Source organism: Rhinocladiella mackenziei, assembly GCF_000835555.1.
Source record: "Rhinocladiella mackenziei CBS 650.93 unplaced genomic scaffold supercont1.5, whole genome shotgun sequence".
NCBI lineage: Eukaryota > Fungi > Ascomycota > Eurotiomycetes > Chaetothyriales > Herpotrichiellaceae > Rhinocladiella > Rhinocladiella mackenziei.
Genome location: NW_013550600.1, coordinates 981,772 through 995,191, shown reverse-complemented (window position 1 = coordinate 995,191; position 13,420 = coordinate 981,772). Strand labels below are relative to the sequence as shown.

General features: G+C 50.9%; 5 protein-coding genes across 5 annotated transcripts; all 5 read right to left on the bottom strand.

The window, feature by feature from the left end:
• Positions 1 to 303: 303 nt before the first annotated feature.
• Positions 304 to 2,542, bottom strand: Z518_06834 (uncharacterized protein; the record flags this gene model as incomplete). The annotated part of the gene is made up of 2 exons (XM_013414964.1): positions 304 to 2,327; positions 2,383 to 2,542. 2 exons carry the CDS (start codon positions 2,540 to 2,542, stop codon positions 304 to 306), a joined length of 2,184 nt encoding a protein of 727 aa, XP_013270418.1.
• A 716-nt stretch (positions 2,543 to 3,258) lies between these two features.
• Positions 3,259 to 5,292, bottom strand: Z518_06833 (uncharacterized protein; the record flags this gene model as incomplete). The annotated part of the gene is made up of 1 exon (XM_013414963.1): positions 3,259 to 5,292. The coding sequence occupies one exon, from the start codon at positions 5,290 to 5,292 to the stop codon at positions 3,259 to 3,261; it is 2,034 nt and encodes a 677-aa protein (XP_013270417.1).
• A 653-nt stretch (positions 5,293 to 5,945) lies between these two features.
• Z518_06832 (uncharacterized protein) lies at positions 5,946 to 8,516 on the bottom strand (the record flags this gene model as incomplete). The annotated part of the gene is made up of 2 exons (XM_013414962.1): positions 5,946 to 7,429; positions 7,481 to 8,516. 2 exons carry the CDS (start codon positions 8,514 to 8,516, stop codon positions 5,946 to 5,948), a joined length of 2,520 nt encoding a protein of 839 aa, XP_013270416.1.
• Positions 8,517 to 10,028: 1,512 nt separating this feature from the next.
• Z518_06831 (signal peptidase complex catalytic subunit sec11) lies at positions 10,029 to 10,659 on the bottom strand (the record flags this gene model as incomplete). The annotated part of the gene is made up of 2 exons (XM_013414961.1): positions 10,029 to 10,269; positions 10,334 to 10,659. 2 exons carry the CDS (start codon positions 10,657 to 10,659, stop codon positions 10,029 to 10,031), a joined length of 567 nt encoding a protein of 188 aa, XP_013270415.1.
• Positions 10,660 to 11,850: 1,191 nt separating this feature from the next.
• On the bottom strand, positions 11,851 to 12,993 carry Z518_06830 (uncharacterized protein; the record flags this gene model as incomplete). The annotated part of the gene is made up of 2 exons (XM_013414960.1): positions 11,851 to 12,791; positions 12,843 to 12,993. The coding sequence occupies 2 exons, from the start codon at positions 12,991 to 12,993 to the stop codon at positions 11,851 to 11,853; spliced, it is 1,092 nt and encodes a 363-aa protein (XP_013270414.1).
• Positions 12,994 to 13,420: the final 427 nt, after the last annotated feature.

Here is a 13,420-nt window from a genome sequence, read left to right as displayed (position 1 = left end):
AGTTGATCTTGTCTCCGATGAAGGACTTGGATCCCAAAGCTGGCAGATAAGTGGTCATCAGATTAGCTTAGTTACGAGAGACATCTATCTCAATCGGTGCCTCTATCTCAAAATTCTTAGAGATAACTGGAGGTATGTTATCCGGCTACCCACCCCATCCAGAAGCTGCAGTGTATTCAACGACCATGTACGCCCAAACGCCATCGCCAATCGATTTTGCTTTATTCGACCAAATGAGAACAAAATGAACACGGCAGAAAATCGTCTTGCTCCTTTGCTCAAGGTATCCTTCCCCTCCTCATTCTACACCTCCTCCCTTCCTTCCCAGTCACGTTCGGGTTCGTGTTTGTGTTCGTCACGGTCTCCAAAAACTAATCCCGCCACTCTCTCCCACACAGTCATCTGATTCACTAGCATATCCCTGGTAAAGAACAGTCTGAACTCCGCATCGTCACGGACGAATTGTAAGGGGAGCCCAGTTCCATGGCCTTCGTTGACGCGGATATGATTAACGCCATTGACGCCCGCGGCTTCGGGCCTGAGTGTTCGACGTAGCGGGAGATCGGAAAGCTTCTCCAGGGCCGAGACATTCGCGTTTTCACGTCGGTCTCGGGCCAACCCTTCCTCCGCCGTCTGGGCAGCCGAGAGGATTGACCGGAAGGGCCAAAATGCGCGGCCTTTAGTGGTACCCGACACTTGCATTGGTGCCGGTACAGATACGGGCACGTCGCTGTATCCTAGATCGGCGTTGAGTTCGGCGTAGGTGTAGGCGGCAGGTCGACCACCGACGGCGACGGAGCGGACTAGACCTTGCGTGTGGGTTTTCAGCAACTCGGCGAAGATGGCACATGTAGAGGCGCAGAAGCCGTCTGCGAGGAGGAGGATGTTCGAAGGCGCAAACACGGGTTGTGCGGAGATGTTTGTCTTGGTGAGCTGTAGTGCTGGAGGAGCCATGACGTGAGGATTCGGTTGGAAAGTGTTGGTCAATTGGAAATTTTCACAACCCGAGTCGGGGCGTGAGGAAGACACTGGTACGGGCCCGTACAGTCCAGGCCAATTCGCATACGACAGCCCTTCAGGGGTGAGCGCCGAGCGAACATCCCATGCTTCTCCGGTCGGAGGAGCGTTGTTGAATCGGGATGGAGAGGGGGAATGTCCCAGGCCAAGTTGATTGAGAGTCTCAGAAGCACGCATATTAGCCAACGATAAGGAAACCGGATCCAGATTCGGGAACAGTTGAACAAAAGTATCGAGACCCAGTTCGACAATGCCGCCTCCATTGGCAAAGACGTCGATGATCAACTTAGTTTTACCTGTTTCTCTACATTTTTCGAGAAAGGTGGCAATAGTCCGTTGGAACTCATCGGGATGGTTCTGTGCGTCGAAGTTGAGAATAGAAAGGACTGCCGTGTCATCGTTCATACTGTTGTTGAGAAAATAGCCTGCGACATGGTTTTCAGAGTCCTGGACGATTGGAGGTGGGTAAAATGGGATGGTCGCAAGCGATGATGGATCTGTTTGGGGAGGAGGAGGAGGACCGGTGGGCCATTGTGGTTCTTCTCGGACGCAGAATGTTTGGTAAGCCGACGATCCGTCTGAGACTCCATCGAAACTGGCATGGATATTTGCAACGGTTGGAATTCGGATGATGGTACCATTCTCAAACCCAATGACGGTTTCTCGACCGGGATAGAATGTCGGATTGACAAAGGCGCCATGGCCGGAAGGGCCAAATTGGACGATCTGAGCACTTTCAGAGAAGAGAAAATTGTATGCGGCATCCGGGTCATGGAAAGGCAATTCTTCGGTTTTGGTGGATAGATAATTCAAGACTGGTATATCGTTGATACTGGTTACAGGAGATGGCATATATGACTTTTCTGGGCCAGAACTTTCCCCTGACGTCTCTGGGGAGAAATCGACAATGTCGTGTCTGAGATAAACCTGAGGCAGTTGAAATCCGTCCAGCGAAATCGAAACCAAAGCTGCATCTGGGACGGTGAATGAACCGACTCCAAATAAATCTGGGATGAAAGAAAAATGGCCATCCCTTGCGGAGAGAAACAGATGGTATAGGTCGGTCTGAAAATCATATTCTCGTGAATACGTTCCGGTAGAGACATTTTCGATGAGCCGGTCGAGGTTCGCCTGAATGTCTATTGCAGACTGGGGGTAGTCATCAGGCGGATTCGCAAGGTACGGCAGAGTTGACTGGAGTTCAATGTATGGCTTTAAGGAATGCAGTTGGTCAAGCGCCCCCTGTTTATCGATCGGAATGGATTCGAGGCATTCATGGAAAAGCTGGCCATCGACCACTGCGGCAACGGCTAAAGATTCATGTCAAATTGGCGGGCAATGTCGAGTTTGGTGAAGGCATCATACCGGTGGGCGTGGCAGCCAGGTAAGAGACACTGGAGGCACTGACTTTGGCGCATGGCTCACGTGTTGAAGTTGAAGACGTCGACGACGTTGAGGGGCACAATCGAATTGGTTTGGCACACGCGATTCCCAGACCTCCTAGGGTGAAAAAGACAGAGCGCATATGTCCAAGCCGAAGAGATAGCAATACATGGGTGCTGGAGAGAGTGGACAACACACAGTAAACCGAACACAGGAATGGAGGAATATGGACGAAAAGAAAGAGAAAAAGATTCGACAAGAAACGACAGGCATGTGTAAAGCAGGGCAAGCAATTGACCTTGACCAAACGACGAACCAGGAAGGCAGGACGGAGAAGAGATCAATGGAGGCCTTGTACGCCATCGCTGTGTACGTACACCGTCGCCATGCAGACCACGAGGGTATCAATCAACATGTATATTGGACGATAGACCGGGGGGAAGATAACAAGCAAAAGCTGAGGATAGAACGGGACCCACCGTGATCAGCAAGAAGCCTATTTGGGACATTTTTGATGATAAGTCTCGAAGTCTCCGGAGTAATTGATGATTGTCCGTTGTCGAGTCGAGATATTGAACCGGGGTCGAGATAAAGGAAAAGGAGAGCCAAAAGAGAAGCACATCTCTTCGCAAACAGCGCCAACGACGATGGTATTTCGGTGGCTTGGCTAAAGTTTGATGGTCAAGCGATCCAGTCGGAGAAAAGGAACGAGATCGACCATGTTTCAAAAGGGAAATCCAGCGTCGATCAGACGAGGAGAAACTGGCGTCAAAAGGGGTTCCATAAATTGAAATTGTGTACTCATCCAAGATACTGGTACATGTTGTCTTATAACAGCGAAGTCGAAAAGATATCCGGTTAATAACCCCCCCACACCTGCTGACCCATCGATATGATGCGATTGAATAATGTGTCTCTCCCCTCGAGTGTCATGGTACGGTACCTCTTCCCATCCCCGGTGATAAGCTCAATACTCTCCTCGACCTCTCGGTTTGTGGCCCGTCCGGCCAGAATTTTCCCTTTCCATCCCAGCCCACCAATTTTCTTCACCTCTGTCAAATCTGCAATCGACACTGCCCAGTCCGGATGGCGCGGCACGCTTTCAACGATCTCATTTCCGTCAAGATGTGTAGTGAAATACACACAAGGTGATGCAGGCTTGTTGCCACTGGCCGGAGACACTGAACTGTCCACGTACATTGCAGCCTTGCGACCGTTGCGTCGACCTTGGAATTCCACTAGTCCCTCCACCGCATTGGCTTTCTGTTCCGCCTTGGGAGGAAGTCCACCCCACTTCTTTTGGGCAGGATGTGATCCCATTGTGGCTCGAGTCGAATCAGTGGCCAATTCAGGTTCCACTGCTCCAGCTGTTGTATGTTTGAAAGCAGACAAGACCTTGGCCCCGAATCCGCCCTTCTTCATTTTCTGGGGCTCGTCACCTTCTGTGCCATCTGTGCCGCTGGGCTTATCCACGGTAATGACATCTTCAACCTCCGAATGAGAGGCGTCAAGTCTATTAACAGTGATGGTTTCTTTGTCTATGTCCGCCAGCTCGTCAGGAGGTGGTAAAGGAGTACGATTTGCTTCACCAATTCGTAACAAGGTAATGGTAAGCTGAGCATTTGTCGGAACTCCTTTAAGAAGTGTATTGCGCATCTCCAGGTATTTAGGCCAGTCGGGGATATTCCTATTCAACCACTCGATGCCTCGGCGCATCAACGGGTCTGAGAAGAAAACAAATCCAGCGAAAAAGGTTGAACCCTTCATGACCCATGGCGGCTTGGTGACGAGAGACCAGAGAAACAGGGGAACGAGAGCGGCACCGAGTTGAAGACGTTTGGTGGAGGAGAAAGGTGGAGTAGGTGACAAAGCGTTTGCAAGTCTTTCCCACATATCCGATATGTCGCCAATGACGTGCATTGCAGGACGCATCTGTCTCCAGATGGCATCTTCCATGGGTTGCTTGGCCTGGTCATGGTCCTCCTCTAGGATTACTCCTTGAGCAACCGATGAAGAAGCATCCGCGGCGGTCGTTGCGATTTTGGGAGGATCAGGCATAGAACTGTCCAGGATCCTGCTTGCCACTGAGGCGATGCGTGACACCCAATTACTGGCGTCTTGCTCAACTGCTTCGCCTGGGTATTTCTCGGGCGCTCCAGCGACATTGTCATGGCTGCCCAGGACCCCGGCCGGAGGTGCCGGAGGAAAAAGAATATCTCGAGATTGAGGGACAGTGACGAGGACAATGATCGTGGTCAACGAAGCGGGAGTGATCACGTTGAAGATCCAGGCCAGGAAGTATACGGCGGCAAAAGCAGCAGTTCGACGAGGTTCGCGCCACGACCTCAATCTTGCAATATGTTTTCCCAATCCAATCAACCCGACAATGACTGTCATGTACAGTCGTTCAACGTTGGAACGAAGCCTGTCTGGAGAGAAATCATCATCTTCGACCATGTAAAGGTCGAGGCCTCCAAGAGGAGTTTCAGGGATGGCCTTGACATGGTATATTTGCTGGCAATGTGGTAAGCGTGTGTCCCAGCCAACGCCGGATTGGAGTCGTGAACTTGCCTTGTTGAATCTTCTGATCCAAATCCACAACTCTTCATTCGGCAGCCCATCCACCAACGTATCTACATCCACAGCGTTGGCTTGCCACCCTTGATGAGTGATTCGGTCCTCCATACCGGCCTTCTGAGCGGCACCCAGGATGTCATGTTCCCCAGTAGCTAGTTGATGGCCGGTAGAAGTGTTTTGGCCCGGGGGAGTTTTGGAAGTGGCTGTGATTGGTATCGTAGCCTGAGTAATTCGTTTGCGAAATTCAGAGTCTGTATTCTCTTCTGGAGGAGGAGTGGTGCCGCCATCGCGGAAGACATAACCCGGCATAGGCATTTTGGTGGAGAGGAAAGAATATAAGAGGAGGAAATGGTTTGGACAAGGAGGGAATAGCAATCATCAGTTCGAAAAGACAGACACAGAGAAGAGAATTCCAATCCAGACAGAACTGTAGAACTGTAGAGCAATTAATCTGTATTTTTGGCGACGACGTCATTGTCCTTTGGGAAGCCTCATCCCCACTACCAATGCTCCATCTTGATGTACTCGTCAAAGAGGTGAATCTAACTGTCTTCTGCCCATCGTATGCCGTCGTCTATCATTGATAAAGTTTTGAGGGTTGCGTAACTTGATCCGTCTTCATCTCCACCAACTCTAGTGTCGGACTTTGATGACGGCAGCTTGGACCAAGGATTCTTGACATCCTCAGCTTGATCCAGAGGGACAAGGTACATGGTACTATCGGTACACTGGATAGGCCTCCAGGTATCTTGTACCTTTGTATCTGGATGGTGATGGTGGTGGTGGCAATCCTCATGGTATTTCTTTCATTATATGGCTTCCAAAGTTATATCCAATGCTCAACACCTATACATTCCGTATCATAAATCCAATCAATATCTCGTCAATTCTCTTTACATCAAAACCGGAGCCGCCGCAGACCCATTTTGGCTTTCTTCCAATTCCTTCTCGTAACGCTGTAGGTTGCTCTATACAGAATAAAAAGTCTCGTGAGGCTGAAGCGGTCCAGCCTGCGCCATCGTATACGGTTTCCCATGCACATATTTACTCCTCATCGGTTCTTCATCGATCGCACAATGGATCTGTCCGTCTCGTCCTTTGAACCATCCCAATCCGTACCGTTTGCCAATCGTCTTGAGTCTAGTCTCCATCTGCTTGTTGTTCAATCTTTCTGTGTCGACGAAGTCGGTGAGCATGTTGCTCGCGTAAATGAATGCCAACACGGCGGCGATGGTCGATGGTTCTCGCGGGAGGAACGGGTGCCGTCGTCGAAGATATACCAAAGACGTGGTCAAAATCACAAACACCAGAATGACCACGGACAGAACGAAAGACGCCCAAAAAGACACAAAGGTTTCATCGCCGTTGGACCGCTCTTCTGGTCTCGACCTTGTCTTGATGAAATCGCCCGAGTTGACGGAGAACGAACTCACCGTCACGGTCAAAATATCCAAGGTCACGGACGAGAATCCCACCAGCGCCACAATGAAGTGTCTGTTCCACAGGGCCTTGAATGGCATCCATCCATAAACCGTCGATTGATAATCCAGTGTCAAACTGTTCTGTGGCGTGGCATTGCCCTTGGAGAGTTGATAAAAAGGCTCCATCAGCCGTACATCTGCTTCAAATGTGCTGAATAATAATTTCAACAATGTGGCAAAAAGTATCGGGAGCCACGGAGCCACGTTGGGAATGACCCGGGCCGGTGTCAAGGTGATGATGGGTACGGCTGCAAGACAGAAAACCATGAAAAGGAGGAAGGGGATGCCCGCCTCAAGCCGAAGCATGATCGGATGCGGACTGGTGAGCTTTCTTTCACTCTCCTGGATAGGCTCATTCGTCGCACTCCACTCACCCTGCCAAATGGAAGATTTGTAGAGCACGAATCGTCGATGCTGGAGGCGTTTATGGATCTTGCCCCGGGTGGCCTCATCAAGTCCGGCAAAATCTTGAAGAATGTGCGATTTGGTGGCCATGGACGCGATGCCCGCGATTCCCTTGGGATCACTGAGCAAGCCGGACTTTCGCCTCAGTTGGATGAACAAAATCACCAGCATGATGGCCACCACAACGTAGCTGGCCGAAAGTAATCGAGACCACACGGGAGAGATTCGCACCCAGTAATGTTTCTCGTCCGAATCACCGCAACCGTCATCGTTGCACTCGGGGTTCGGATTGGTGACAAAGACAATGGAGGGGTTTTGGAGTGCTGGTGCCGCCATCGATGCGATGATGTTCCCTGTGGTGGAGAACAAGACGGCCCACTGCTTCAGTCGAAACGCCTTGAAAGGAACAAAATATTGAAACATGGTCAAGTGGTCGAGATTGAGGCTGGCGGCGGCACGCGCACCACGCGGCCGTGAGAGTTGATAGAAAGGTTCAAGGCGACGAATATCAAAGTCCATGATGGAGAACATGACGGCGTAGACGATGGTGATCATGGTGGGAAGATCTAGTCCATTTAGTATGGTGATCGCCACGTGAAAAAGCACTTCGGACTTACACTTCCATGCGAAAAAGTCCCATAACGATATATCAGCCACTTGATTGAATGCCAGGATCCCACTCTTTTGTCGGACCGTCTTTTGTGACCACTGGCAGAGATACTCCTGAAACCCTGCCAAGCCCAATGCAAGGGCCATCAGGGATAAGATGTAAACGCTGCTCATCGACCAGGGCTTCCAGTTCGGTATGTCTGGGTCTTCTGGGAAGTAATAGCTCTTGGTCTCTTGCGGCATCATACTCTGGTGCATGGACATAGATTCAAATGTCTGAGTGCGCCGCTGGTCCGTCTGGCCGCCTTCAAGAGAGCTCAAATCAATAGCCTCTTCGACTTCCACAATGATATTCTTCTCTTGGGCCAGACTCCGGCCAAATTCTCGCACCGTCTTGGTGCGATCGATTCCCGTGCTTTGGGCACTTCGTGGTTCGTCCGATGGCCTTCTCGCAACCTTGGTGGGATCACGTCGGAGTTGGACACCAATGTCTCTCATGCCTTCGCCGACCGAGCGACGCTTTTCAACGAAGGACCGAAAATCGGGTTTCCCACTACCTTGGTGTGGCCGAACATATTCAGTCTGCTCGTCTTGGAGACGCGCCGTGTCCGAGCTGGACATATCGGTCAGCTCCCACCCCATGCCCTCCAGAGACGAGATGTCCACCGGGGCGGCCAGATTGGCGTCATTGTCGTCCAAAGTCGCATATTGTCTGCCTTGGGATCTCTTGGTTGAACGAAAATTGGATCGTGACGTGCCCGAAATCTTGGTGGTTAATCGTCGAAACATCGATGAGGCGCTGGAGGGACCCGAGCTCAGTCTTCGGGCCTTGGTCGGGGTTGGAGGTTCCATCAGTTCATAGCTGTCATCCCCGGAGTTGCCCCGAGAATGTCGACCTCGATAGTATGATGAGGATTCCATTGTCGAAGTCGTCGTCGTCGTCGTCGTTCCCGGAGGATCGTTGCTATTCAGAAGTCCAACATTGTCTCCAATCGTGGCGTTAGGCAAGGGCCGTGGCAGGGAATAATTCTGATCGTGGTCCATGCTTGAACACGGTGAAACCAGAGTTGGGTTGGTCCGATCGTACGAAATCCGATTGAGGCGGAGTGTCACCTGCTGCCCATGACGGAACTACAATAAGCAGAATTCGACATGGACATGCTTGAGCACCGTCAAACAGAATGGAGAAGTGGACCTATGGGGCGGACCTTTCCAGGCTGCAAAAGGACCACCGAATCCGACGAATACAACAAGAACGGTAACAGGATCCACCGATGCCAGAAAATCGTCCAACGACCGACTGTTCAACAACGGGATAATGGATGTTTGATGTTCCCACTCCGACAACCAAGTTCCAAACGTCAGAAGACAATGATGTGGAACGAACGAACAAATAAACGAACGAGCGAACAGAAGGGCCGCAAGCGATAAGCACAAAATTCCGCTGGAGTCGTTCAAGTTTTGAGGAAATTAGATCAATGAATCACGCCTGGTTCAGCTCGGCTCTTTTTTGGCGCTAGACTCTTGACTCGGCCTCGTAAGGCGCCCACTGGTTGCGCAATAACGGGCTCGAGGATTTGGTAAAGTTTTGGCTAGTGTTGATGATCTGGGATCCAGCGAGTGTGAAGGAAAAGGTAAAAGCAGAGAAACCAGACGTCCAGGGGAGGCTCTTCAAGCCGGTCGAGTACCTTTTTTCAGCTGGCGTCGCCAGTCGCCAGCCTGAACCAATAGCACCAAGTGTCTAGCTAAATGCAGGAGCTTCATAAGGATCGGTAGGACTTTTTGGATTTCCAGTTTCCACTTCCCAGACAGAACTGGCACGAAGTTTGCGCCGCCAACGAACGGCCGGGAACGCGGCTCAGGCAGGCATTGGCCAGAGTCACATAGGACATGCAGAAGACAAATCGGGGCATTAAGACAAATAGACAGGGTCTGTTTCAATGTCCATTCATAGAGCTTGTTCAAGCACTCTTTTTCACGGGGCGCCACCGGTTCTGGATCGAAGATCCACTGCAGAGCATGACTTCTCGCCGACAGCCTTCTTTATTAGGTCCTGGTAGACTGGGTCCAATCGTCGTCGGTTGGAGGCCATCAGCTTCCAGGATCGCCCCCGCCAGCCTGTGGTGTGTATCTTCCCTTTTTCATTCTCTATGATAACCCAACTTACGATTTTTATTTGTCCCAATCGTCACGTCAGCACCAATCCTGCATCTGCTTTCAATGAAGACCTAGTGGTCCTACTCTAAATGCAGAATTTGGGGGCCAGAGTTTCCCAAGGCGCACCGCATCGGTCATTATCGGTACACGTATGCTCAATACGCTGGTAGAGCCATTGTCCTGATCGACTTTGCTCGTGGCATCTAATAAAGCAGGGGCAAGGCCACCTGGCCAATTTCGGACCCGAGCATTGCGACAATATTTGGGTCAGAATGCATACCGCTGCTACGCAGAGGCAATGTTTGTTTCATCCTTCAAGCGAGGCCACGGTCAAAAATCTCGCTCTTTTTTTTTTTTTTTAATTCATCGCCCGCTCCACGGGGTCATGTCTTCGATTTATCATTCTCTCTGCAGTATGACCATCAAACCCATAATTCCTAACATGACTGTTTTCAACCATGGATGTTCGCCGAGCATGATCGTGACATATCCCACCGCCGGCACATATCCGCGAACACTACCCACGATGTCATCTTTTCTATCCAAGTAGCTTTGTCCGCGTGCATAGAGTTCCGTATCGTCGGCGACGTTATTGTCACCCTTCGTGAGGAGTTTCGGAGATGATTTCGAGAGTTTTCCACTGCCACGACAAATCCAAGTGAGCTCGAAAGAATCTCTCTGAGCAGTACCAAAAAGGCACATACCTCTTGTCCCCTTCTGTAGCCACGGCAGGCGCGTGACTCCGAACGATGCGGTGTACAATGGGAATGTCTTTTCCTTTCACGTTGTACACCACAATCTCTCCCACTTCCGCAGTCTGGTCTCGATTCCATAAAAACAGTAAATCACCGCGCTGAAATGCCGGTTCCATCGATCCACTCAGCACAACGACGATGGGTGACGGAGAGTCTGCGATGACCGAGAGAGACTTCCATAGCATGAAAGCCGTCGATAGCACGAGGCCGAAATTGAGGATCTGGGAGAGGGACTGGCGTGGATTCGAAAGGTACGGAGCGAGAAAGGGCAACATGACGACCGGCTGTTCGACGGGGAGGTCAAAATCTATGCTTGATTCGAGGATATGTTATACACGCAAGCATGCCATAATACCTAGGTATGTAGCCAAGAAGGTGACCTGCAGGTGTTACAGTATGTTCAGTACAAAATGTGTCGAAGGGCATTGTAGAGGAACGACAGGTGGCAGAATGTCTTGTTGTGCAGGGTTGCCCCGAGGTTCACCCGATATCACTCCTTTGTCACATCCATCACCATTGAAATCTTTCAGCACACGCTTCTTTTCAAGCAGCCAGCTTTCTCGCTGATAATTTTACCATGGGAGTGAGCACAAAGAGCCTTCCGGTCACAAAAGTTCTCGACAGCAACCAACAACCCACTTTTTCCATACGCTTTCCTCAAAACCCAACCTGTTGGTCTATTCGCAATGTCACTGACACAACAATTTGTAGAAGACCCTCCGCATTCCAACTTGCCATTCGATGAGATGAATCCTGAATTAAGCTCTGTCGCAGGCCGGTAATATATCCTCTTATCGTTCCGTCCCCTTGGCGGTGAGGCACCGACACCACTCCGGATGTTTCCTGCCAAAGCTAACTGGGAACATAATTAGCAAGTAGGAGACATAGGGACCAATCGCAACGTACCACCCCAGTGAACGTGCTTTGATATTGTCTGATACAAGGTGATATTCTCCCATTAAGGAAGCTTGTGCTTGTACAGGACTATTTGTCTCGGAGGGGGAGATTGAATTATGAATGATGGCGCAGGAGAAATGGTTGGTGGAAGAATTCGCCATATCTACAAACTTTTTTTCCAAATTCACTGAAATTCATAGTAGACAATTCTCAATGGAATGTTTCCCCAACTTCACTGATGGCACAGACAGCCAGACCCCTCGACAGCATATTTGTACTGATCCTAGCCGTGAAGTCGAGATACGCACCATGGCCTTCCGTGGTGACTCGACAACATCTTCCCTCTGCAAACTGAGAGGCTTCAATGCCTTATGCGGCGAATGACGCTTTGGAATTGGATGATGGCAAGAGAAGCATCAGCCTGAACGAAGAGATCCCCCCACCCCCCCGGGATAGAAAAGGGCGGCCAGCCTCTCGCTACCTCTTGGAACTGACTCTCTTTCAGGACACGACAAGCTGGGGGAGAATGTCTACTGCGAACCCCCCTGACACCGTGGACATTCATCATCTCAGTAGCCTGAGGCAAAGCTGATCGGGGGTTCTCCACGAAGGCGCCTCCACCGATTCGTGGCAGCCTCTAATCGAAAGGCACCAGCGACTAAAAAAGGCCAATCTTTCGCAAAACCCTCCGTGACCTCCCAGCTCTCCACGGCGTCCGGTTCTCCCCAGAGCACACAGCCATGCCGCAAAGGAATGTCAATCTCATGCCAGGTATATCGGCCCGCCAAGATCATACACAATCGTGCTTCGAATTCGGGAAAAGTCAGCCCCCATTGCATAATGGCATTATCACGAAGCACCGAATCAGGAAAGATATCAAAGCACGGATGATGAGGTATGGTCCGTTGCACGATCGTGGGGTGAAAGTCAGGGGCCATGGTGGATGTGTCGATTCGTCCAGCTATGAAGGGGCTTGGATAGTGTGACGATGCCATGTGGTTTAGTTCCAGATTGAGCGATCGGATGTTCCTGCTGAGACCACGGAACACATTATAATACATCAGATTGAGGAGGTGATCGGCTGGAAGGGGATAGCGGGAGCGAATGTTCAATGCACGGATGAGGTATTCTTCCAACACCACGGAGTCCGAATCTGTGCTGCCCGGATCAAGGCCACAGCAGCTGATCAACTCGACCTGGTCCAATCGAGCCTGTAGCACTCTTTCTTCAAAATTTCGACGCCAGGACTGAACGAGCTTGAGCGGGGTTGCGTCTTGCCCGCCGGAATCAGGTGTGGAATCGCGGCGAACTTGGTCGGTGGCCGCGGAGGCTTTCACGAAAGAATTCAGAGAAATGGGGCATCGTGAATCCCTGTCGCGTTGAGGTTTGAGAGCGAACACATGTAGTCCCGGAAGTTTGGGTCCTCGCGTCCGCTGGCAGGGTTGAAGTACTTGTCCAGCCTTTTCCACTTCCTGCCGTGGGAGGAGGTTCTGCTGAGCCTGGCGTTTTCCTGCCCCAATTGATCAGGTGATAGGAAGCTGACTAGGAAACGATTGCATACGATATGCCCGTCTGTTCGATCTGTTCTGCAGTTTGCGCCGCTCTTTGATGTTGGTCTGGCCCGCCCATAGCTCGTTGACATTGCGGGCCTCTGCATGCCCTTTCATGGTGACCTCAATTCCGACTGGATCTCGCTGTCGAACCAGTGCCATATTTGCTATCAGCTCGATCCCTCTTTTAATGACCGAAATAGATCCAGATTTCGGCGGGTCGAGAAAACCAAAAAACAAAGAGGATGGCCCAATGGAAAGGGGGAATCATGGAGTGGTTAAAGGCGGCCAGGTGGAATTGGCTCAACCTCTGGGGGGGTGTGTTGATTACTATTCCCGTTCAGAGCTGACATAAACCCGAGAAAACACACTGTTTGGCTGACGAAAGTGCCAACCATGGCTCTTTTACCGCCCAAACACAGACGGATACATAAAGGGATGTTTTCTGACTACCAAGTGGTAATGGCTCACGATCAATATTGGTGCGAACTCGTCCAGTATAATCGAGGAGTATCCTCCGTGCCCGAACGGCGGGTTGTCCTTCAAGTCCTGGAGCAAATATGACTGCGGCGGTTCCCAAAATTGTCCA